At 36.3% G+C, this 27,061-nt stretch overlaps 2 protein-coding genes across 6 annotated transcripts in view; one reads left to right on the forward strand and one right to left on the reverse strand.

Moving 5' to 3' along the window:
* ABCE1 (ATP binding cassette subfamily E member 1) overlaps positions 1-13,670 on the forward strand; it is a 29,258-nt gene extending 15,588 nt beyond the window's left edge. For both annotated transcript variants that reach the window (XM_045798901.2, XM_087866481.1), the window contains exons 10-18: positions 3,153-3,274; positions 5,925-6,146; positions 7,159-7,218; positions 7,318-7,376; positions 9,072-9,182; positions 9,262-9,404; positions 9,529-9,651; positions 11,251-11,362; positions 13,152-13,670. In XM_045798901.2, coding sequence (XP_045654857.1) covers positions 3,153-3,274; positions 5,925-6,146; positions 7,159-7,218; positions 7,318-7,376; positions 9,072-9,182; positions 9,262-9,404; positions 9,529-9,651; positions 11,251-11,362; positions 13,152-13,199 — 1,000 coding nt within the window. In that variant the 3' untranslated portion in view covers positions 13,200-13,670. The remainder of the gene's footprint in view (positions 1-3,152; positions 3,275-5,924; positions 6,147-7,158; positions 7,219-7,317; positions 7,377-9,071; positions 9,183-9,261; positions 9,405-9,528; positions 9,652-11,250; positions 11,363-13,151) is intronic.
* A 5,230-nt stretch (positions 13,671-18,900) lies between these two features.
* Positions 18,901-27,061, reverse strand: part of OTUD4 (OTU deubiquitinase 4) — a 43,535-nt gene continuing 35,374 nt past the window's right edge. For all 4 annotated transcript variants that reach the window (XM_087866480.1, XM_045798897.2, XM_045798896.2 and 1 more), the window contains exons 19-21: positions 26,385-26,645; positions 25,347-25,387; positions 18,901-23,943 (exon numbers count right to left, since the gene is read on the reverse strand). In XM_087866480.1, the coding sequence (XP_087722606.1) occupies positions 22,735-23,943; positions 25,347-25,387; positions 26,385-26,645 (1,511 nt within the window). In that variant the 3' untranslated portion in view covers positions 18,901-22,734. The remainder of the gene's footprint in view (positions 23,944-25,346; positions 25,388-26,384; positions 26,646-27,061) is intronic.

A 27,061-nucleotide genomic window follows, 5' to 3' on the forward strand; every position in this document is an offset into this window, starting at 1 on the left:
AAAAGAACTAAAAGGAAAGTAATTTGCAACCAGCTGACCTGAATCTTAGTATGTAAATGTTCAGGGGGTGCCCGGGTGGCTCAGTCGGTTAAACGTCTGACTCTTGGTGTCAGCTCAGGGTTGTGGAACCGAGCCCTGAGTCAGGCTCCACGCTCAGTGGAGTCTGCTTGGGATTCTCTCCCTTTGCCCCTACTTCCGCTTACATATGTTTTCTCTCTCTCTCTCTCTCTCAAATAAACAAATAAATAAAATCTTAAAAAAATATGTAAATGTTCAGGCAAATCACTGCAGTCCTGTATTTTGAGAGGGCAGTAACCTTAATTGTAATAAGGATAATATGTCAAAACAAATTAGATTGACAAAGTGAAGGAAATGATTGTGTTAGACATTTTCATAACTGTCTTGGGTGTTATAGGTAAAGGATTAAAATAATCTCTTTGTAAGTGATACACTGATGATAAAAAGTGACAAGTATATGCATCCTGAAATTCTGTGACATGTCAAGGCAACGTTCAGTCTTAATGCTGTAAAAAGATTCAGAGATCATATCCTTAAAACAAGAAATAGAGCATGGATTGAAGAAAGGACACTAATACATAAGATTTTTTGGCATTTAACCTCCAAGAACATCTTTGATAAGATTAAAAACCAACAGGTAACCCAAAATTAATTGTAAGATTTTCAGAGCATAGATTTCTCATTATGCTGCTGATTTATTTCTTTCCAAACCATCAGAAAATAGAGTGGCACACCTAAATCTTTTTTACATTTTAGACCTCTGTATAAGCTCTGCTTAAAGGTAGCAATATCAGAAGGTTTGACCTGGTTTTTTTTCTTCTTTTCAAAGCAAATTAAAAGCCCCAGATGATACTGTGCTGCCTTACAATGAGTCATGAAGATTTTAATGGTAAAAAGTAGACAGTTACTCCAGATAATGGCACATTACCAACAAAGATACCAAGGCAGGATGAGTATTGGCTCACTTGCGTGATTTGCCATTTTTATTGATGCTTCTTACTACCAATGTGGTAGAAAATATTTTTTTTTAAGATTTTTTTTAAATTTATTTGACAAAGGGAAAGAGAGCACAAGCAGGGGGAGTGGGAAAGGGAGAAGCAGACTCCCTGCTGAGCCAGGGAGTCAGATGTGGGGCTCAATCCTAGGATCATGACATGAGCTGAAAGCAGACACCTAACCAACTGAGCCACCCAGGTGCCCCAAAAACATTTCCTTTTAATATTTTCTTTTCATAATTAAACTTGCCCCTATTTTTTTTTTCATTCCTTTTACCACCAGATACCTAGATTGCTGTGATAGCTTCCTTTTAAAAGCTTATGGTTCTTTCTTCTTGCCAGATTAATCTAAAATGATGTTTTTTCTTGTTCTCTTATTCTAGAACTGTGCTGTACCTTCTAGCCATATGTTGCTATTTTAATTTTAATTGAAATTAAAAATTCATTCCTTCAGTCAAAAGTACTCACATTCCACGTGGTCCACATTCCAAGTAGCTACTTGTACCAAATATGGACACTAGAACATTTGCATAACCATAGAAAGTTCTACTGGACAATGCTATTTAAGAACCTACCATTTTCCCCCATTGCCAGTTAGCATAAGTCCAAATTCTTCATTTTGTCATTCAACAACTTTATTAAACATTTCTTTGGTACATATCACAAGACTAAAAATCATAGAGGTGCTAAAATGTACTATACTGTCTCACTTCATAGAATTTGGGGACAGTTTGTAGAAATACTCAAAAATAATAAAATCCAAGTATCAATTCAGAGTTAGAAAGGATCAAGAGTTGGGGAAAGCTCATTTGCATATTAGGAGGGGTGATCCTATAGTAGGTAGGATTTGTGATGGACCTCACAGGGTTGAGTAAGATTTCAACAGGTGAGATTTAGACAGGAGACCACTTAGGAGAAGGAACAGCCCTTAGACACATAGAAATGGAAAAGCGGATTATTCAGGAAACAATAAAAGATCCATTTTCAGTGTGCCTTATACATACATGAAGAGAAATAGTACCTGAAGTTTTGGAAAGTCTTGAAAGAAAGTCTCAGGATGTTAATTTGTTTTGTTTGCAACTGAGAGCCATATCTGGGAACCTAAAAAAATGAGGTTTGTTAAAAGTCTATTGTAATATTCAAAGAAATCTGAGAGCCTGAACTAGTTTAGGCATTTCGAAAAAGAAAGGAATGAAATGAACACAAAAGACATTGTTGAGAAAGAGTTGACAGACTTGACGTTTTAAACAGTATATCATTGAGAATAAAATTAGTTTTGTTTTTTTGTTTTTTTACAAGAGTGATGATTCCATTAATACAAATATGGAGAATTTTTATTTGTATAGGAAACAAATTAAGTTGGAATTTGAGGTGTCTCTAGGACATTGCTTTTTTAACATTTTGCACTAAGATAGGAATGAAGTGCTGCATAAAAGTGTTAACGACTGTTATTTGTCTGATAGTTTGTACACTAGCAGTACTGTTTCCTACCACTTCAAGAGTCGTGTCATATCCCATCCCACTTATATAGTACTCCAGTACAACCTGTTTCCTTTCTGACCTTCACTGGATTTTATATCTAGAGGACATACTTGGCTGTGTAGGTTTTTTGGTAATGTTTCCTGTCTATCCCTTGTTTTCCCCTGCTAAATTGAAAATTCTCCGGTTAAGCATCCTGTCCTGTTATTCTCTGCATCCCCTACTACAGTTAGCACATGGGAAAGGACCACTAGAAGGGCTTAATCTGTAAGATGAATAGCATAATAAAGAGTTGAGGCTACATCAGATTTAAACCTATTGTAATTGTTTCTGCTTGGTAAAGTTTATTTTAAAATGTGTTCTTTATTGGCAAAACACATTTATTTCATGTATCCATAAATTGTTTCCTGTTAATTTTTTTCCCCTTCCTTTTAGTTTAGGAAAACAGTTTGAAACAGAAGACTGATAATGAGTCTTATTTTAAAGAAAATGTTCTAAGGCTTTTGTTTAGTATGGTCTATACGTTTAATTTTTTTTTAATGTATCTGTTTTCCTGACATTTACACTGTTCTGTGTAAGAGTTTAAATTGTAATTAAATATAATTTTAATTCCATTATGTTATGTTACATTTAAAAATAAAAATCTATATTGATTTGCAGATATATCATTGTGGTGGAGCATGATCTAAGTGTATTAGACTATCTCTCTGACTTCATCTGCTGTTTATATGGCGTACCAAGTGCTTATGGTGTTGTCACTATGCCTTTTAGTGTAAGAGAAGGTAACTTGAAAAACTATTTCCACAATGCTGTATTCGTTGACTTTAATGCTTAGAAAATGTATTATTGTTGATATTAAGTAGTTACATGTGGCTCTAATATTTATCCAAAACTCCGATCTTAATGGGATTTAATCATTCAACAGAATGTATATGTATGAGGTTATAGCCATCAGTTATTCAAAACATTTCATTTTGGAGAATTTTTTATTGGAGGGGGTAGAAATGCTTTTTCAGTTTCACTCTTTGCGATCTTAAAAGTTTTTATTGTATTTTGGCTTCTACAGCACCATTGTAGTATTTGTCATCTTTATCTTTGAAAGACCAATACCAGTAGTGAAACTCTTAAAATTTATTTAGTGTTCATCTTGTTTTCATGTTTCAAATTTATCTGTAATCTGTATCTTAAGTTTGTAGACCTAATTTTTTTGTCTAAAAAGCCTTATAAGATAGTTTAATAAGTATATTAAAATAAGGTAGTTTAGTAAGTTGGTTTAAAAAGTAACTCAAAGTCTAATAAAATAGCTTATTAGTAAGTATATTTTCATTTATTCCTTCTACTTTCAGGAAAGAGGGACTCTCTGGCCTCTCTTTTCCATGTCTCCTCTCTACTTAAGCAAGTTAGGCAAAAGTAAAAACTAACCTACCACTAAGTGGCTCCTGAAACAAATGTCAGTGCATTCTCTACCTGGTATGCCTTTTTCCTTTTAATTTCTTTGTCATTTCCTTCCCCCTGATTTCTTCCTCCTCTTTTACTTTATATTTCATCTCTCTAGGTGTGCCTTCAGCTGACAGTCTAGAACAATTAGGAACACCCAGAAGGACTACCTAGTTCATACTTTGAAAAAATACCATATTTTACAAGAATAATTATTAATGTAGTCTTCAGGTTGAGCAGGCTCCTTTTTTTGTTTAAAGTGATCTCTTCAAAGAGATAATTTTTTGAGATACCTAAGAAACTTTTGGGAAAAGAAATTTATATTGCACCATACACTTCGCATAAAAAGGCAGCAATAGCTTTTTAGTTTATAAAAAGTACATAAAGTTTTTAGGTTAGGGTAAGATGAAGGAATTGCTCTCACTTATCTATTTGTACATTTGATATAAATATATGCATATGTTAAGGGAAAAATTGTGAGATTGCCCAGTTCTTTCCAATAGTCTTAAAAGATGATATCAAAAACAATTTTTTATTCTCAGTTTAGCAAATACTTATTATTGAGTACCTAGTCTATACCATGTAGTAAGTCCAGAATTGTGTTGATAATGGTGTAGGCAGCTGGCATTCACTCTACACAATTCTAGTTACAAATGCCATGTCTAAAAGCTACGCCATTTAAGAAATGGTTCCTAGTGAAGTTTTTGATGTTCCCCATCTGTTAAAACGATTCAGGTAAATTAGAACTTATTTTCTGCTTTCCGTGAATATTCTGAAATTAATGCCATACGTATATGTCAAAGCTTTCTTTGAACTGTATAACTGTAAAGGCAGTTATAGCTTGACCTGTCTTAAACTGACAAGAAACATTGCAGTAGAAACGGAAAGGCTGGTTTGTTAATGGTTTTTTGCACAGTCACACTTTTCTGAGCCTTCATTCCCTTACCTGATAAATTAGGTATCTGGATTAAATGGCCACTAAGATTTCCTTAAAATTTATGTTCCTGTCTAGTTTTTGGTTTTAATTTTTTTATCCTCACATTTATAGGTTTTAAGTAGTTTTAAGACAAAAAAAAAAAATGCTGATTTTGGCAGAATCCGTTCATTTGTTCTTTCAGCAAATACTGAACATCTGTGTCTAGGCTGAGGCTGTAAACCCCGATATGGCTCTCAGTTCCAGAGATGAATAATATCCTTAGGCTTTCTTTCAAGACCTTACAGGCTTGAGCTACTATCTTTCTCTTATTATCTTAAATATAGGAAACACTGAAAACAGATCTTTTTATTTTTCCCAAATAACCCACTTTTTCATTTCTGTGTCTGCCATTGTGGATTTTAACAGTTTTAGTATTGAGGGATTCTCATGTACAATATGTTTTCTTTCAGTTACTAAAATCTGTTTAGATAATGGTGTTTATTTTTGTACAGCGAAGCCAAAAAAATGTTAAATGAAGTCTGTTCATTACTATAAATATGTTACAAACCTGCAAAACTAATCTGAAAAAATGCAGTATATATTATAACTTCAGTTTGTGGTATCTGGATCTCATGTGAAAATGCATACTCATAATTATTTATTGAAAAAATTATTCCCCAAACTATATCATTTTATGTCAGTCTTCGAAAATATTCCATTTTTACCTACCTGTCATTTTTTTCAGAAAAATTGCAAGTTTTGATTTAAAAATACAGCAAAAATGGCACCGTATTCTTTTGCATAGAACTTGATGGAAAAATTAATCTTATTAAAATCACATCGTAATGAAAAGATATGCTTTGTATATATAGGCACATACATACGCATAGGTCATTTCAACTTGCATAGATACATGTTGTCACTGCATGTTACCACAAATCCACAGATATTGGAAATCTATGCTTAGATTGCTCCCAAGAGAGCCTAGGGTTTTGCTTTTATATGATCATTTCTTGCTGTGGAGAAAAACTAGTCTTTAATTGATCTTTACTAATCTGTTGCCAATGACTTTCCAACAGGCATAAACATTTTTTTGGATGGCTACGTTCCAACAGAAAACTTGAGATTCAGAGATGCATCACTTGTTTTTAAAGTGGCTGAGACAGCAAATGAAGAAGAAGTTAAAAAGATGTGTATGTATAAATATCCTGGAATGAAGAAAAAGATGGGAGAGTTTGAGCTAGCAATTGTAGCTGGAGAGTTTACAGATTCTGAAATCATGGTGATGTTGGGGGAAAATGGTAAGTTTTCCTTATTTCCTTTATTTGAAAGTCTGTTCTGTTTATCCAGTAACTTAGTTTTATCTACTCCATGAAAAACTTTGACTCAGTTATAGGTCTGGGAGCTAGGCCGAATCCATACACTTCTCAGCGTAGTTCACATTTTCTGACGTTGTATGATTTAATCTCACTGTCATTCAGTCAAGTTTGTATTTTATGTATTTTGTTTCATAACCCATAGTGAAAATAAGATTTTTTTCCAAGCTAGCTTTTCTGTGTATATATTAATAGGACATTTATTCATATTAGAAACAGATGAGGAAGGAAAGGATAAAATAGGTAATTCAGAAACAGTCTAGTTTAAAATTTTTTCTTGTGTTTATCCAATTGAGCTCTCATTCTAAATTCAGGCTAGTCTATCTTTGTAAATAGTTGTATCACCTGAATTTTCAATATTAGATTGCTGGCATAAATAGAGCTGTGAGTTGAATTTGAGTACCAAATGTCTGGTATTGCTTTCAAGATTTAAAAAAAAAAAGAAAGAAAAGATTTGAATTGTATACATACAGCTTACAAATCTGTAGAAATTCCCTAGGAGGATTTTCCAATGTGTCAGTCATTACCTAATGGAGGAATTTTGAACTGGGTTGCATTTGACTTAAATATTTCATATAAATGGATTTATAAGGATGGTATCAATCATAATACTGTACTACTTAACAATAAATTGTACTGGTATTTTAGCCAAATAAGTCTTTTAAAAACTAACCCAAGACTTGTCTTTTCTAGATCTGTTTATTCAAATTGTTATTAATAAGATTTATTAGTCTATATTCCTCCCATTTAGTTTCCAAATGATACTTCAGAGGTGAATCATGAAAGTTTTAAGTATTTTTCTGTAAACCTTCAGAATTCAGTAGTGTCAGCGTATATCTTTAAAACTAATTTCTAACTAAAACCCAGGAGTGTACATGGTGATTTACTATAACTGTGAACCATCTTTCAAGTCTTTTGTTGCATATTGTGTTGGCAGGTACTGGTAAAACAACATTTATCAGAATGCTCGCTGGAAGACTTAAGCCTGATGAAGGAGGTACTGTTGTATATTGTTGACTGTTTTTACTCTGTCACACACAGGAAACTTTGAAGATATGGGTAATTTTCAGTCTTCTTTATTTGCATTATTTTGCAGGAGAAGTGCCGGTTCTAAATGTCAGTTATAAGCCACAGAAAATCAGTCCCAAATCAACTGTGAGTTATGATTCTGTTATTTGGTTATTAAAGGAAAGTTTATACACACACATATGCCTATAGCTTTAATCTTTCACTGTATCAAAATTCTAATTATTTTCTCTAGAGTTTTACCAGAAGTGCTAAGGAAGAGTATTAAGACATCAGTCCTTGATTCATTTCCATTGTTAGGACGTGCTTTTAAGATCTGTTTGACATCTTTTTCCAAAATAAAAATGTAATGTGGGGGCACCTGGCTGGCTCAGTCAGTGGAACGTGTTACTCTTTATCTTGAGGTCATGAGTTCAAGCCTCATGTTAGCTGTAGAACTTACTTTAAAAAAAACAAAGCAAAACAAAAAAACCAACCACAATTTAATGTGTTTTGTGCTGCATATAACATCAGCAAGAAAGTAAAAGGCCATCTGCAAGATGGGAGAATACTTTTGCAAATTATTTATCTAATAATAAGGTATTTATATCCAGAATATATAAAGAACTATTACAACTCAGTTTTTAAAATGAGCAAAGGGGGGCGCCTGGGTGGCACAGTGATTAAGCGCCTGCCTTCGGCTCAGGGCGTGATCCCGGCGTTCTGGGATCGAGCCCCACATCAGGCTCCTCCACTGGGAGCCTGCTCTTCCTCTCCCACTACCCCTGCTTGTGTTCCCTCTGTCGTTGGCTGTCTCTATCTCTGTCAAATAAATAAATAAAATCTTTAAAAAATAAATAAATAAATAAAATGAGCAAAGGATTTGAATAGACATTTTTTTCAAAGAAAATGTACAAAAGGCCAAATAAGCATGTGTAAAGATGCCCAGCACCATTAGTCATTCGGGAAATGCAGATAAAACTACAGTGAGATACTGCACACCCACTAGGATGACTTAAAAAGACAGTAACAAGTATTGGTGAGGATGTGGAAAAATTGGAACTTCATGCATTGCTGATGGGAATGTTAAAATGGTAAGAACCACTTAAAAAAAAAATTGGCAGTTCCTCATATGATTAACATAGAGTTACATATGAACCAGCATTTCCACTCCTAGATACATACCCAGGAGAAAAGAAGACTTGTCTCAACACGAAAATTTGCACACAAATGCATTATTCATAATAGCCAGAAAGGAAAACCAGCTCAGTGTCCATCAACTGATAAATGGATAAACACAGTGTGGCATATCCATGAAATTGAAACTATAATATTTGTGCTCAGTACCACTTTGTTAGGCCTATTTGAGATAGCTTAGCTTACAATAAAAATGTTATTGTTGATCCTTTGTATGATCTTAGCTTTTAAGTTCTCAGACTCAGTCAGCCCTCTCCTGAAATAACAAGCACAAGACACAATCTTTAAGAGTCATCCCTATCATGTTATGCATTTTGTGTTATCTTTCTGATTGCCAGGGGGTACTTGATATCCATGCTGACCTTGAAATTACTCCTGTTGTCAAATGGTATCTTTGTTGAAAGTCATCATTTATTACTTTCAGATTTTAAGATGCTTTTTTTTTTTTACTTGTTGGACATGATGGGTTTTTAACTTAAAAATTTCAGAACATGCTATAGATGCTGAAAAAGCAATAAAAATACTATCATATCTACAGGTGGCAAATTGGTACACTTCTTTTGCTCTGCAGCTTAACTTTGCCAAGATTGGTAATTAGAAGAGTTCTGTACTGAAATAAAGTCTCGATAATTTTTTCACTAAAAACAGGGAAGTGTCCGACAGTTGCTACATGAAAAGATAAGAGACGCTTACACTCATCCACAATTTGTGACTGATGTGATGAAGCCTCTGCAAATTGAAAACATCATCGATCAGGAAGTACACACTCTGATTTTTATTTTGTTATTTTAAACTTTGGGTGTCTCTACATAGTTTGCTAAACTTCTTCTCCAAATAGGTGCAGACATTATCTGGTGGTGAACTGCAGCGAGTGGCTTTAGCTCTTTGTTTGGGCAAGCCTGCTGATGTCTATTTAATTGATGAACCATCTGCGTATTTGGATTCTGAGCAAAGATTGATGGCAGCTCGAGTTGTCAAACGGTAATGTCCTGCCAGTAAGAGTATTAGTTTTAATTACGTGCACCGGCATACAGTGGTGCTTAATACAGCATTTGAATAGTTGATAATAGAAAACTGGAAACATTTTCAAAATCATGTATTTTAGTTTCATACTCCATGCTAAGAAGACAGCCTTTGTTGTGGAACATGACTTCATTATGGCCACCTATCTAGCAGATCGAGTCATCGTTTTTGATGGCATTCCATCTAAGAACACAGTCGCAAACAGGTAAAACTATTTTCTGGAACATTCAAGCCTAAGTATAAGTTCTGACAATTAGAAAGTTACTAACCAAAATTTTCCATTAGAGGCGCCTGGGTGGCACAGCGGTTAAACGCCTGCCTTCGGCTCAGGGCGTGATCCCGGCGTTATGGGATCGAGCCCCACATCAGGCTCCTCCGCTATGAGCCTGCTTCTTCCTCTCCCACTCCTCCTGCTTGTGTTCCCTCTCTCGCTGGCTGTCTCTATCTCTGTCAAATAAATAAAATCTTTTAAAAAAAAATTTTTTTCCATTAAGCTATTATAAACATTAATCATACCGTTTTAATTTTTAAAGAGGTAGCTGGAAATTCTAGAAATGATTGTGTGACTCGCAGGATTATTCATGTTGAATACTGGATGGGACTGGAAAGACTAGTGTTCAGACTATAGCATTCCTGACCCAGGGAATAGGCATGCAGAGCTCTGGGCCGCTCACCTTTTCTTGAAAGTTAACTTTTGTTTGGTTTATTATTTGGATTTTCAAAACAGATTAGGATTTTGATTGCCTGAAAACCATTGATGTTGTATACAGCAGGTAAAGAAAACAAGATGCACATAGTTTACATGATTTGTCCAGCTTACACTGCTAGCGGTAATGCTCACAGTAGACCCCAAATATCTGGTATTGATCTACAGCAGAAATGAAAGATTTTGCCGTTTCCCCTTTTTTCCTCTGATTTTCCTTTATTGAGAGCACTTGCAATATAGAGAAGCCTAACATTCAAATCAGTTTAATGAGAAATTTCTTATACTTTTTAGTGCTAACCTTATGTTAGGTTGAAACATACGGAATTAATGGTATGCCACCATCTTTTTCCTGTAAAAATAGCAATTTTGTGTGATTCCAACATGTTTTCTGATACTAGAGAGGGAGGAATGGAGTTACTATTTGAATAATTCATCCAAAAAATGAAAGTACTTAGCTTCTTCCCAAAATTCCTTTGTTTTCATTTTAAATTTGTTTACCAGTTGAGAACGTATTTGAGAGGCAAATTTCATAGACTATATAAAGCTTACTGAATTCAAACAGTCCTTTGTATTTACAAAAATGTTTAAAATGTTCCACAAGTGTGATGCAGTTTAGTATGCTTTAAGGATTAATTTGGGTAAAAAAGATGAATAAAGCATAGAAATTGAAAAAGGAATGATGAGTACAATCCATTGTGCTGTCCATATTCCCTCCAGTGCCAAATTTCTGATGTTAATGTTATCTTTTCTGTTCAATTCTCTTCTCCCCTTGAAATGTCAGATTGGAAACTCTGTAATCTCCTAATTAACCTTTTGTTTTTCTAAAGTATTTTTTAAATGTTTCTTTTTCCAGATCAGAAACATAGATTAAACTGGGTTTGTTTGGCACAAAAATATAGTCAAAACAAACTAAACGGTCCAAGCAAAGACCCTTCTGAACATAGAATTTAGAATATGCTGTGATTATACTATTACGTAGATAACTTACAATTGAGGAACTAGAGAGAACCGTGTTGCTTAATACTGTTCATCCCAAAATGTAGTTAAATTTGTGGGATAAATTTTAATCACAATTGACAGATCTTATTTTTCCTCTAGTCCTCAGACCCTGTTGGCTGGCATGAATAAATTTTTGTCTCAGCTTGAAATCACATTCAGAAGAGATCCAAACAACTATAGGCCAAGAATAAACAAACTCAATTCAATTAAGGTAGGTAAAAAGAACTCTTAAATTGTGGATAATTTCTCATAATAATTGAAAGGCATACTTCAAATTGGAAGACTGTCTCATGAAAAAATTTATGTCATTTTGTTAATTCTAAGATTCGTACTTTTCACATGAATACCTGAGGGCATCCTTCAGTCTGGTAGGCAGTAATTATGATGTGGCTATCGCTGTGCAGCCTCAGACCCGGTCATGTTGTCTCGGAATTGTACCCACTGTTGTACTGCCTGTGTTGAGTTGAATTGCCATTTTAAATATCTTCAGAAAGATTACCCTAATTCACTGTTGAAACAGAAGTTTTTCAAATACTGTGACCAGGGCACCTGGGTGGCTCAGTCAGGCATCTGCCTTCGGTTCATGTCATGGTCCTGGGGTCAAGTCCCATGTCAGGCTCCCTGCTCTGTAGGGATTCTGCTTCGCCCTCTGCCCCTTCCCCCACTCATTCTCTCAGTCTCTCTCTGTCTCTCTCAGATAAATAAAATCTTTTAAAAAAACAAAATAAATACCATGACCAGTTTCTCACATCTCTTTCTTCTAGTGCATACACAACAGCCAACGCCTGATTAAAATATTTTAAGAATCCAGACACGCTCCTTCAAGGAGCATAAAATTCTACACAATGGAAAAACATTTTGTCAGTTTAACTGGCAGTTTTTTCCTTTCTTTGTGGTACATAAAATTACTTCTCATGCCCCTGCAATTGATGTAAGTGTGGAACAGGTGTTTTCAAAAGCAGTAATTTCTTGGTCACTTAGAAAAAAAAAGTGAATGAACTCTAAAAAACCATTTCTGTGTTTTTGTCTACTGCAGTGCCTACGTAGAATGCTGCTTACATTTCATGGCCCTCCAGCCCTTGTCCTTAATACTAACATTTACTAGATTTTATCATTTTCATATTTGTACTCTAGCTTTGCTACTAAACTCTGACCTCTTAGAAAACAGAGACCACCAGGTCAATATATACATCATGTACTCTCAAGTGCCTGGCACAGTGTATTGATGTCTTTAGACTTTGCTGTGTATTTTGTTTATAAATTATTTTTACTCTCTGGCCAGGATAATGAAATTACAAGTTCTGACTTAAAATTGAAAAGTTTTTGTTTTAAAAATCATATTAGGTAGAAAAGAGGAACTGAATTCTACAACACTTAGGCACAGCTTGATTTTCCTAAGAATTCCTTCTGAAGCGTTAACAAATGTTGTATTTGTCATTTTCTTAGTAGAGACCCGTGGTTCTGGCCCCAGGTATACCCAGTCATCATTTCTCTGTGCCCACTCATCGTAGTCCTCATATCTCGATCCTAAGAAGGAAGCACCTAGGCAGGTAGATAAATGGGTCATTACTGGCCAGTCTATAAACAGTACTGGGAAAAAATACTTGTATATGCATTTTGTGTAATAGGCAGTTCTCAAACTGACAGTGTTAACCTTTTGGACTAGGGTTTTAAAGTCAAAATGATGAAAATGGAATTTAATAGTTTCACTGAAAATAGTATTTTATATAATAAAATTTTACGTATGTAAATAAGGCATTTTATATAAAGGGGCTGTGCTTGAGGTGGACCAAGGGAAGTTTACTGATGGTAGGGATGAGTAACAGAGGTACTAATCTTGCCTTTGCTTTAGGGGACCCAGGAATATCCAGATGCAGTGAGTGCAGAGGAGGCTGTGTAGATGCGGTGTACACACTGCTAACCAACACTGCGAGTGAAAATCGACCCCTACGTATAAGAGAATGGTGTTGATTTTGTTGTTTCTCTGCTTTATTTTTCAGGATGTAGAACAAAAGAAGAGTGGAAACTACTTTTTCTTGGATGACTAAACTGAATCAGAATATTGAAAAGCCATTTCATAAAAGAAACATTTATTGGGATTTTTGTCATATAAAACTTTAATCAGGTTTTATGCCCCACATACTCTGGAGCTTGAAGTATAATTTACTTAATGTAACATCAAAAGCCAGTTGTGTTGTAAATTATAGTCTGAACACAGAAAACGTACTTTTCTGTTCTTAATAAGGCCCTTTTTGTGTATAACATCCTAAAATGAAGACATTTCAAGCTACACAAATTACCTCCAAGTTTTCATGATGTATGGGGAGATTTTCAGTAGATGTTATCATATTCATGTACCAAATGCTGACCAGTGTTACCCCCTTTTAAAAATCTTGAAAAAGCTTTCCGTATTTAGTTTGCCAGATATTCCTCTTTAATGAAACTGCCCATATTTTAAAAGCCGGTCGAAGACTCCACTAATGAAATTTGATAAATAAACATCAGGATTATATTTGTTACTTGTTTTCAGTCTTTGCACTATGTTTTCAGTGTGTTTAGACTTTCAAAGGAAGAGATCTACTACAAAACACCATTGTTGAAAAATGGCCATGTTCCCAACTTAAGCATTGTTTACAATGTTTTTGGTGCTTTTGAATATCTTTGAGTATCAGAAATCATTTCATTACCCTTCCCCCCATTCACCAGAAGAAACCCTAACTTTATGAATTTATTCAGTTTTAGTATTCCGTAAGATTCTATATTCTGTAATTCACAAAGTAATGTCATTCTTTACACAACTATATAATCACTGATCAAAATTTAGGAAAAGCATTTTAAAGAATATGTGCTTCCTTTAAAACTATAGGCTCAAAATCTTTATAGAGTTGATGTCTAAGCATCTATGTAATTTTAAACTTCCACAGATTTCTAATGGGCAGCCAAGGACAGTGAGCCACTTTCCTAAAGGCAACATTAATGCAAACAAATCCCCCAGATAGCAATGTAAAGTACCTCTTGGTACCAAGTATATTCACCTCCGTGTTCGGATGTAGAGGACGTGATCAAACTTATTTGACTTCGGGGCGGGGCGGGTGCAATTTTGGATACTATGTAGCAAGAGCTCTAGAAACTTACCCACATCTTTTAAGTTCCTGAGTCTGAGCAGTGGGATGTAGTGTGACACCACTTTCAATTATACTTCTAATGCACTGAACTGGAACTAACTTATACTACAAGTGAGGAAAAGAGTTTACTAAATAAATTAATAGGGCAAGCAAAATAGAATTGGAAATTACTAAAGACTGTTAGAGCTCCTTGAAACAATAGAAGTGTTAATATGCAGACAGTGAATAGAAAATATGGTTTAACTGGTCCCCGTTAGGACTTTTAGAAAATTAATTTAGGAGTAATCCATAAATATATTTGTTGTGAAAAATTCAAACCTACTGAAATATATGTAATAAAATGTTACAATCTCTCCTCACATTACCCTCCCAAAGGTTACCAGTGTTTGCATTTAATAATATATATCCTTTTATGGTTTTTTTTTCTGTGCACTTACCTAAGTGTGAATATGTAAAGGGTTTGTTTTGTACATAAATGGGATTATACTAAAATAAGTAGTGCCTATTTTTAAGGATAGGTTAGATTTGTGAATGATGATTTCAAGTATATGGAATAAAATAAGACAAAAGCTGTTTTTACTTACTGATTCCGTATTCTGTCCTAAAGAAAACACTTGTGATGAGAGCACAGCTCTTTCTACTTACTGCTAATGACAGAATATGTATTAGTTATATTGTTCATGTAAATGAATTTTTAAAATACAGATTTAAATTTTTATATAGCAATAAGAAAGGTTTTACAGTTGCTAACGTAAGAAAAATGTTTTTCTATAAAAATCAGTAATACCAACTCAAATACACCAACAGTGCAGATGTTAGCTATTACATTTAGAAAGAATGCTCAATATGTCCTAACTGGAACATCTCTCTAAATAGTGCAACACAATACACCATTTATATGAAAATATACAAAATACTAAAATACCAGAAGGATACTTATTGTCTTTGGGGAATAACAACTTGGTTAAAGAACAGGTAAGAAAATGAAATAAATACACGTAATAGCCATTACCTTTTGAATTTTGTATGCTGCATGTATCAACTGTTTAGAGATCATTTAAGTTTTTAAATCTTTAATAAAGAGAATCTGTATTATGTTCAACCAGTGTACAGCAATATTAACATAATTTTAGACCATGGCATCTTCAAGCCCAGTCCTGTATCTCTTGCTTGTGTATTTTGGCATCTGGCTTGTAGTTTGCCTTCTATGTTGGAGGAATGAACCTATTATGCCAGAGAGAAAGTAGGAAGACTGGGTAAACTACTCGGTTCTGTAATTTCATTGGTATCCATTAACATTGAGATACATTGACGTCAAGCTCTCAACCCAGTGTCTGGCATATTATGCACACTCAGTGGTTTAGAAGAGAAACTGTTCTTCTGGGTTGGAGAGTCAGAAAGGGCTAAGTGAAGGCTGTAGCTCCCAGAAAAAGTAGCACCTGTAACACGTGATAAATCTGCAGTGTAAGGCAAAATAAACGTCAGGTCCGAGGCAGAAATCAGCATGGGCATGGAGATGAGTGAGGGAAAAGGATGGATATAGGCACGTGTGGATTTTCAGTGCCTTCAAGATAGAAATTCGAGATTTTTACGTGTTCATTGTAGGGATCGAAGAGAGAAAGCAAAAGCCACTTAGAGAAGCAGCTAGAATTACCAAGGTAGCAGTCACTCAGAAGCTTTTGATTTTTATTCTGTTGTCTTAGTGTTTTTTTTTTTTTTTTTAAAGATCTGACAGCACAAGCAGGGGAGCGGCAGGCAGACGGAGAGCCCTATGTAGGGCTCCACCCCAGGACTCTGGGATCGTGACCTGGACTGAAGACAGATGCTTAACCAACTGAGCCACTCAAGTGCCCCTGTTGTCTTAGTATTTTGAACCACCCCCTAACCCATATTTTTTCTTTGTAATTTGGTCTGTGAATTGATGTGAGGTTGTATCTCTGAAAATTCTGAGGTTTGGTGTCCCAAACACTCCCCGTTTTCCTTCCCACCCAACCTTGTACTCACCAGCACCTCCCTCCTTCCAGTTTGACGGGTAGCATGTGCCCAGCCCCAGATGGCAGATCATGAATGCGCTAAGCCAATCGTGACAGTCCTCCCTCCATATTCTCCTAGCCATATTGACCCAGTTCTAGCTAGTAAGTTCAAAGTACAAGTCTCTTGGAGTGTTTCTGGAAGCCCTCTTGATTTCCCAATAAAAGGAGATGCATACCTGGTACTGCCTCTTAAGGATTTTTTGTGTCCATAAGGTGACACAGGGAAATGCCAAGAAAGCCATAAGGTTGCTAGTCTTCAAATTAGAACTGCTCAATTGCAGCTGCCACCTCCCTCCAGATTTCTTATATGAGGGAAATACATTTAGGCTACCATAAGTCAAACAGGTCTCTCTCCAGAAGCTCTACATTTGTTTCTGCCACGTGACCCAAGTGTATTACCAACAGCTGGGAACCACTTATCATAGCTTGTAAACAAATATGGTAATGTGCTCGGTGTTTGGGATATTTAGGTATAGGGAATTTTTACTTTTCTGATTGCCCTTTTTACTGGGATGCTCCTGGCTTTAATGCAAACGTGTTCATTCCAGCTCCCAACCTTGCATGTGCTCCAGTCGCTCCCAGACCTACACAGTTCTCAGCTAATCAGATTGTCAACCATGTCCATCCATTCCTCTCATGGGCTGCAGTCTTAGTGCCACTTCAAGTCTGTACCTCTGGTTTCTGGTCTCCGTTTTTGGCCCTAACCTGTGAATATCTCATACAATTACATACACCTTACAAAATTATGAAGGACTTAAATGCTTTTACTGACTTCTAATTTAGAAAAGAACTCACAAGAAATATTCAACAAGTTACATAGTAATATGTACATCCCTAGGTAGGCACAAAGCATTATTTTGTTTTCTACTGGTTAGTTCAAAGCCAGTTTTCGCTTAAAAGAAAAAAATTAGCTTACTACACACAACTTTCGCTGACAGTTAAAATATTAAAAGGGCTAGAAGGCCATGAGAATCACATTGTTCATCTGTATTTACATTTTTGATCTAGATTTTTCTAAATGTAAAACATAATCACAGGGATAGTACGTATGTAAAAAGGATGGACTTTGAAGCTCCAATTTCTAATGAACTCAGATCAATCTTAAAAATTCTAACATGATGTTTATAATGTAACTTCACTATTCTGATGAGTTCATTATTCACTCTTAGAAGGGCTTGGTAAATTTAGGGTTTACGAAAGTTAGCTGTTTAAGTTCCTTCTTTTGTAGTCTACATTCTCATACTATTTCCTAGATAAACACAACAAATAGAGAGGAAAGCAAGCCCTTGTAACTATAGAAAACTTGGAAGAGAAACTGTATAGAACACTTCTGGTCACTTGGTTTCACCTTATTTTATCCCATCCACTTCAAGTGACCAATTCTGAAAGCTCCACCCAACACCAAGAGACACCGTTGTTTCCCCATACTCCAGCTTCCCTATTGACTCACACAGCTAACAGCGAAATGCTTCCCGTTTCTCCCTCTCCCTCCAAGGTTCTGTGATACCTCATTCACCTGCTTGGGCAATCCCCCAAACAACCGGGTTCCATGTCTAACCAACTTACCTACCCGGCTTGCTGCCCCTGTTCCCAGTTCACCTCTCCACCAAACACTTGTACTGAAAAGGAAGGCTTTCTTTCAGGCTCTCCTTCCTGGGAAAGCCATTCTTAAGACAAAGTCCATATAATAAGTAGATTAAACGAGCATTAAGAAACGTGGGGTTTTGAAGCGTTTAAGTGTACCTACTACCTCAGTTTTCAAGTAAAACTTCTGAATGATTTATCTTTCTTCATTAGACAGAAATAGAGGTATACCTCCTCAGCAATACTGTGGGTCTAAGGGAATCAAAGAATTTTTTGGTTTCCCAGTGCATATAAATGTTTAGACTATAAAGTGCAATAGCATTATGTCTAAAGACAATGTACACAACCTTAGCTTAAAAATATTTTATTGCTAAAAGATGCTCACCACCATCTGAGCATCAGATGGTCACAGTTCACCACGACAAATGCAATGGAAAAGATTGAAATATTGCACAAATTACCAAAATGTTAACAGGGTGAGCAAATGTTGAAAAAATGGGACCAACAGACTTGCTCAATGCAGGGTTGTCACAAACCTTCTATTTGTAAAAACAGTATCTGCGAAGCACAATAAAGCAAAGCACAGTAAGACAAGGTATGCCTGTATTGAATATGAACTTTTTAAAAAGTCATTTCATCTGTAAATTATTCTTAGTCTACACATCCCATTTCATTTAATGAACGCTGGGAAAAATGGGAGAGCACTAGTTCTAAAACCACTCAGAGCTAGGTCAAACTCCAAATTCTATCACTTATTAGGTGCATGACCTTACTCAAACTACTTGGCCTATCTCAGTTTTATATATATGAAGTAGGGAAAATAACAGTATCTACCCCAGAGATTATAAATCCCACATGGTTTTTAGTTGCACATACTAGAATTATCTTCTGACTGGATAGAAACCATGGAAATCATCTCTTATTTTCAGATGCTTACTAAAACTCCTCTTAAGATTTATATGCTATATTACTTGGTTAACCCTGAAACCAAAGAATCACAAGCAGAATCAAGAGACAAAATTTAATATATGCACACAGTTTTAGATATAATGCAGCATCACACCATGTAGGGCATTTACTCTTATTTTATACATTCAGATATGTTTGAAACACTTCTTAAGGCTACAAAACAGAACATAGAAAAATAAACAGGAATATATTCAACACTTACAAAAAGTGATATGATAAAGAATATAAAGTACTATTTTCCTTTCAACACTTCAAAAGATATGTATATACTTTTTTTACAAGTAACATCACAAATGATCACATCTTCACATGCTTTTAAGTATTATTTGTACTCAGTGTAAGGCTATTATCATTTTTCATACATAAATTTTCTTCTAGCTCTGTAACAATGCAATTTTTAATCCATTCAAGTAAATTCAACCCCAAAGTTGCTGTTTCCCAGCAGTAAGACATGCACCCACCCCTCTTCTAAGATTTTCTAAAACTTCTATTTCAGGGGGGAAAGAAATTCCCAGCTAGTGGGAAATCCCAATTAGTGGGAAAGTAAATGGCTGATACTAGTAGCAAAACCTTAGTTCTTTGAAATTGACATACTGGAACTGAGCCATTACTAAGATTTTAAACAAAAACACAATAGCATTTAGACATTAAATAGGAAGCAAATTACAGTAAACAGAAATCGTGTAGCCAAATAAGCATTCTCTTCAGCTACACAAAAATGGACCTTGCTTAGTACCCATAAGTGAAAGACTAAGGTTACCTCATCTAAAACCAAAGGTAAAATAAATGAGGCATAAATAAATATTGCTAGTTTCTAGGATGGCTGAATGTTTTCTAAACCAGAAATGGTTAGAAAGGAACTTTATTGCACCAAGTCAATCATAAGCAAGTTTGCAGTTCACAGGCATTTTAATTCAACCTTGAGTCACAAAGGAAACACACTGCAAGAATATACATAGCTTGCATCAAATAAGCTGTTATCAACATTGTGGTTTGGGAAGACCTACTCCTGCCAGGTCAAGACAGGGTCTGAGCTTAGGTCAGCCTGAAAATGAACATACGGGTTACCAGGAAACAAGACGACGACGACTACACAGATGCTAGCATCCTACTGCCAACGAGTACGTGGAACAAGGGCTGAGGACGTAACTGGAGGAAACCGGACTCGAGAAATACATACGATACTAAAAGCCAAGGGACAGGAATCAAGTTCAGCAAAAGCAACTAACAAAAAAGAACAGGTGAGCTTTGGTCGTTCTAAACATCTGTTCTTCAAAATGTGTATCACCATAATACAGTGAAGTTCCATAATTTCTAACTCAAAATACAAATGATTCTCACTTCTAAGCTTCTGTTTTTCTTATAGAAACATTGTATCTCATGTCAACATACGTTATGACTCAGTTAAAATGAAGGAGAACAAAAGCTTGCTTGGCCCTAGTTTGACCTCAGCATAAGGCAAAATCCCCTGCACTAATAAAACATTTAAAACAAAACTAAAGGAAAAAAAGTAAAACTGACCTTCATGCAAAGACTAATAATTTTAAAACTAATGATCAAAAGTCAGAGTTCTTTTATTCCAGAGGTCACTGCGTAGAGTACAATGTGCTAAAGTTCTCTTCAGCACTGTTTCCATCCTGTCCTGGAGGTAAGAGACGGGAAACAGGAAGCGAATCGGTATTTTCCTGCAGGAACTAGAGAGTATTCCACTACTCAACTGAGGTAAGACAGAGTGACAGTGAAGAAATGAACGGTATTCTTTCCTATCCAGATTTTAGACATTTCCAGAAGAAACGGAGATCAAATCTCAGTCAATAAAACAAAAAGACACTGGAAATAGCAATTTCTTTTGGACTCCTGAGATCAAACTTCTATTGAACTTTTAAATCTGGTCATTATCTCTAAATGTGTTTTCATAAAACTTATCAGGTAAGCTAATGTGAACATAAAAAAAGCATTAGCTGAAAGTGGAGGGACCCTATAATCTTCTCATTCCATTAACAACTGCTGATGTTAACTAAGAAAAAAATGGCTTCAGCAGTACCTTCCCCAATTGTTCTAGCTTAGAAGGTGACAAAAAGAAACTTCTTCCAACAAGTTCTCCCAAGAAATTTTCTTTTCTACACAATCATCCATCTTTACAAATTTTTACCTAGCACCATCATAATAAAATGCTATCTTTCAAAGTGCTCTCTAAAATCCTATGTTACAAAACATCTAAATGCTACTCACTACTCAGCAGTTACACAGACATTCGGTAATTAAAACAACACGGAGGTAAATAACCATTATTACAGTACAGTGGAGATTCCACTGAGCCTAACTGGCATCCAAACATTCCTGCGGGTAATCAGAGAACCCAGAAAACTCATCTGCTTCAGTTTGTCAAATTCAAGTGAATTGTATTTGCCTTTAAAAGTAATTTGCCTTTAAAAAACAAAATCTATTTTTGGCTAGGTATATTACACATGGCATGCAAAGAGAAATTACATTATTTGCATAGCACTCAAACTTCCTGATCAAAAGAGAACATAAAAAAAAGGGTAGATTTTCACATTGGTATGTACAAATAAGAACCATAAGCTACACTTATTTTTACAGAGTAACACAGATGCATGAATACTATGTTGATTCAGAGTTAAATCTCCAACTGAGAATAGAGTGCAACATGCAAAGGGAATTTCTGTGAATACTGCGAAGACTGAAAAGAAGCAGGATCAGAAGAGCTAGGTTACCGATAGGGTAAACAAGCCATAAAACGCAAAGCAACCTGTTTCTAGCAGCATCCTCTAGAAAAGAACTAGAAATCACAATCATCCTTTTTTTGTACAAGAGTTCCAGGCGAGTGACAAGTTGAACATGCAAATGTAAAGTGATACACATAACCAATGGTGCAAAGAGAAAAACAAAACACAGTAACTCCATAGAAACCTGTCAAGCTAAAAATGTTTTAACATTTCTTCTCACAAAATATTTAAATCTGTCAGTGCATTAGTGTTAAAGTGGCATTAAAAAACTTCTGCAGTTTTAACAGATGCAGATTATTTTCAAAATGCATAGCATCTACATTTCTTTCAAGTAGGCACCATGATATTTACACCAGTGCTAGGAATTCTTGGTGGAAACAGCCATTTCATTAGATTTCCTATTATTTCTTAAACATCTGTCCTGTATGCGATCTCAAGTTCAACAAATACTCACCAAAATTCAAAAATATACCCTATGAATATTAAAAGAACTATATACAACATTTCTAAGACACAGGTTAATAGGCTGCCTTATGTGTAATATTAAAGAGAAGACATTATTCAAGTTTGACAGATATTGAGATGAAAGGCCTTTGGGTTGGAAGCATTTCAAAAGACAACAGTGTTTTAGGCTAAGAATTATTTGAGCCCAGTTTATGACTAAGGCATTGCATAATAAAATATACATTTCTATTTGGTGCAATGTTATGTTTTGGAATCTATAGTGTGTCAAATGGTATTTTTCTTGTCACTTTAGTAATAAACACTATAAAGCACACATTTCCAACATTTGAAATTAAACTTATATAAGGAAAAAAACCAAACACTAAATCTACGTTTTATATTAAGCTGTTTATAAAAAATACTTTAACAAACTTATTTTCTCCTTTTTATGGGGGCAGTTACCTGATACACAGATTCTGAACAAAGGAAAATGGCAATGCCAGGAATTCACCTGCCCCTTGAACACATATCCAAAATCTCTGTCCAGGATGGGGTGAGGGCCGAGGGGGAGGGGAGGAGATAGTTCCAATTTGGGTTTTTATTTTAACGTATTTTCTTAAAGCCTTCAGAAACATCCCACCTAAGAAGAGGCTTCTGCTCTAACATACCACAGCAACAACGTCAAGTGTTTTGCCCCCGATGGCCGTCTCCCATCCCGGATCTCCTCCTATCCCCGCGATAAGGCCGTCCTCGGGCATTTCGATGGTACTGATAACCTTCATCTCGGCTTCTGCTTGGCTGCCCTTTCCAGGACTCCTCACCCCTAGCATGCTGATATCCTCCTCTACCAGAAGAGCCCCAATCACTTTTGTACTTCCTGCCTCCGTAAGTCTGATTATAAAACTGCTTGGATCGACCGCTTCTCAGAATATTAGACACTTCGTTTTCATCTTCTGAACTCTCTTCCTTTGGTCTCTGCACTCTGCTATCCACAGAGTTGGCCCCACTGACCACATCAGCAGCAGTCTTAGGATCTTTCACTTTTTCTGATTTTTCTTTCAGACTTGGAATGGTCCTTTTAGGCTCAAGTTCAACAGACACAGTTTCTCTCTCTCTGTTTAGAATCTGAGTGGGAAGATGGGCCTTTTCCTCTGCTACAGGAGGGATGGAAGCCAATGCCAGATCCGCCTTAGGTGTCTGGGACGACTGCTCCGCCCGGCCTTCATGCTTACTCACACTTGCTTCAGGGAGCGAATGTGCGCCCTCACCTCTGGCCTCCTGAAACTCATCTACTGTGGGAACTGAACCACAATCTTTAGACAGATCCAGATTTTCCAGGGGCAGATCCAATTCTTTCTCATCAGAGGGCAGAACAATATTCTGCCGCATTACTGGATTTTCTATAAATCCCTGAAAAGGGTACCCATACCAAACATGAGGAAAGAAAGGAGGTGCAATGGGAACTGGGCCTAAGAATGGATTCGGTCCAAAGGACGGTTGCGGGAACATATTCTTGCCACTTAGTGACTCTTCATATTCAGCATGAAGAAGCTGCCCAGAGTTTTCAGATTCAAGATCAGCTTGGTAAGACAACTGTCCATGACTTTCAGACACCTGAGATGGAGGGATAACCAGAGGTGAAGAAAATGTTGGCGGTCCAATCTCTGCCTGTGGCATCTGACCATTAACACTGGCCTCAGTCTGCATAGGAAAGTGTGCATCGGTACAGGTACAATCACTTTCGTTCTGAGCAGAAGGAGCTTCCGGGAACCAAGGATTTGGAGGATACACGGGGACAGAGACCTTTGGGTACATCCTGCAGGCTGCCAGGTAGGCCTGGTGCAGAGGGTACAGGTAAGAATGCGGGGCCCACATAGGACAACTATATGCCTAAAAGAGACAAAAACAGTTACATTAACAAAAGGGGGGGGTTTAAGAGCGAGTGCTTCAAGTTTTTCATGCCTACGAAGACTGTATCATCACTGTGATATGTAACATGAAAAGAAATTACAAAATTAAGTCACTGCTATAAGATTCTATTCTTTATTCCTAACCTGAAACCAACCCAAGGTCCTGGTATTGAGGTGACAGGAGACAATATGATGAACTCACCCACAGATTATCATGAATCACTAATTCCATCCTTAGGCTATTAACTGCATGGAAACAATTTGGGGTGGCACAGATCGCAGAAACAACCAAAATCAAGCACCCGAGCCTCCAGCTTTGAATACCTCAATCACTGGCCCTCTAGCTTGACCTGCACTCGTGTTCTGGCTCTACCACGAACTCACTGTGTGAGCCCATGCCAATTAGTTAATTGGTCTGGACCTTTCTGTTCTACCAGAAAAACGCTGCTATAGAAGTAGATGATCCCCAGTGTTAGGGCCCTACAGGTCCAGGAGCCCTGAGAGCGTTCCAACGTCACAGATTTAAGTTAGACTTCCAGTCCGAGAAGAGAAATACTGAAAATAAAGCAAATCTTTCCCCCTGCAAAGCGCCAGCTAAACTCCAAACATAAAAATTTACCAGTTAATTGGCAAATTAACCAATGAGCTGAAGCCAACTTTAACTAGTTAAATATAAAACTAGACAATGAATACTGTAGATAAAATTAACTGAGTCTCCTTTTATGAAATGACCAGTAGGCTATAGCAGGGCACTTCATTTCATAAGTCAATGGTCGAAAACCCACAGAAATTAACCCACAACAGGAGATGTAGCACTGACAAGGACATAGAGTCCTCCAGCGTCCCTATGACAAGCTATTTCTAGGCTGACCACTTCCCAAAGGATACCTCCGCTCTGCTAGTGAACACATCACGTTCCATAGGAGAACTTTCACAAGTTCTTTCCTTTGATCCTTTCAACAAATGAGGCGAATGGAAGATTATCCACATAACACAAACGAAAAAAGCTAGGCTAAGATACATTAAATGACTTGCCCAGGGATATACAGCTAAAAAGTGATGGAACAGAATTTCAAACCCAGATCTTTCACTGAATTCCTCAATGACAGCATTTTCACTAGGCTGCCCAGGGCACAAGACTATTTCCTGAATATACTCACACGGTTAAAACACTGCCAGTTAAAAGAAAAAGCAAGCAAATACTGTAGCCTCAAACCACCACTTAAAATAAGCTATACACTATTGAAAATCCGTGTTTTTTAATGTGATTTAGTAAACCTTAGGTTATTCACTGACAAGATCAAGAGTTAAGATTATTTAAATACTGACAATTTAACACACTATTGACTTAAAAATAACTTTAAAATGATAAAATATAAATACCTTTACGCCAAGATTAAAGAAGAATCGAAGAATGTTCTTATCTAAAAATAAATAACATAATAATCACTCACTAAAATTATACATTCGAAAAGGTTCCCCCTGCCCCACTATCCTCAAACAATATATAGCTCTAAAGACAATTCTGCCTACTGAAATTGTTTTCTCTAGCCTGATATAAAACATAGATAAAAACTGTAATATAACCCAAACCAAGCTCTGTTACTATAGGGTAATTCCAGGTTCAGTATGCTTTGTCTATGCTAACACCTAAGTCCAAAAATGGCTTAAACTGAGATTTTTATCTGATTAAAATTAATTTTGTGTGAAGGAAACTCAGGTGTTCATCATATTTCTTTTTTAACTCTATGGGGTTTTAAAAATTATGAAATAAAAATGTTGGGGGATATGGGCAAAATCAACATAAACCTAACTCATTAATAACATAAGACTAGTAGGTATTCATTTGACACTAACCAGTTATCCATAGACTCAAACATCGAACCACTAACAAAATAAGCCACAAAGATCCAGGTAAAGAGCATACAGTCACTGAATGACTCTTCAATTTTTCTACAAATAGGAAATTTCACAAACTAAAATTCCTTTTTTAAAAAAAAAGGCAAATTTAAAAGAAATTCTTAAAAAACATTGTTATATTCATTCTTTCATGAATGAAATATCAGCAGTAATTTCAAAACCCAATCCAATGAGAAAACTCAGTAACGTTTAAGTTACCTAGTTAGTGACATTAAGATTTCATTCAAACAGTTTTAGGCTTTTTGAAAAAAAAAAAAAAAATGACACAGGGGAGAGACAGTTACTAAACATACAAAAACCATATTCCAATCAAGCACAAGCTGAAACAAGAAAGTAAATGACTGAGAGCCAAATCTCTCTCTCCTTCTCCAAGTCAGTCCTTCGGCTTCCTGAGTAATATTAACCGCTGACCTCCAGTCCCATTTCCCACTGAACCCCTATCAGTAACCCCTATCAGTACTTGATAAATAAAATCAAGTGCAACTTAGAGAAGGATCTCACCTTTAGGCAGGTCCTCCCCAGTGTGACACAGTGAATAAGGTGGTGCAATGGCTCGATCTCCCTTTTCATTACAAGGAAACCCAGGATAGAGCGGGTCTTGGTAAAGGCTCAATGTCTGAGGCAAAGGCATCAAGGGCTGGTTAACTGCCTGTATTGACACAGGAACTGGAGAGGGTGTTAAATGAGCTTGGGACACAGCAGAATCAGGTCCAGTCGTCAGAGTCTGTGTCACTGATAAAACAGGAATTTGAGCAGGGACACCTGCAAGAGAGGGAAAGGAATCACAAAGTATAAAAAGGTGAAAATATTTCTCCCTACAAATGTAAGGTTCCATTAAGCTAAAAGGAAAAAAAAATGCTGGGCAAGTGACACAGCTGCTAAAACAGTATACAAGAAATCTAAAGAAGTACCTTTTATATCAACTAAGAAGCCTCCTAGACACACAGGAGGAAATGAGCCCAGGAAACAAGCTTTGAGTCAATGTCTTCTAATGGCACCTCTTACAAACATGAGCAAGACACAGAGCCAGGCAAAAGGTTCAATGGCTGGGGCAGGGGGAGTATACAGAGCTGGCTGACGGGACACGCAAACTGTGGTGTCAGTGCTGAGCGACAAAAGCAACCAGTGGAGACAATCAGCTCGAACACCTTGCTCCTGAGATTTTGAGGGCATATCTT

The sequence above is a fragment of the Ursus americanus genome, chromosome 13, assembly GCF_024610735.1.
Source record: "Ursus americanus isolate L20-20 chromosome 13, mUrsAme1.1.p, whole genome shotgun sequence".
Classification (NCBI taxonomy): Eukaryota; Metazoa; Chordata; class Mammalia; order Carnivora; family Ursidae; genus Ursus; species Ursus americanus.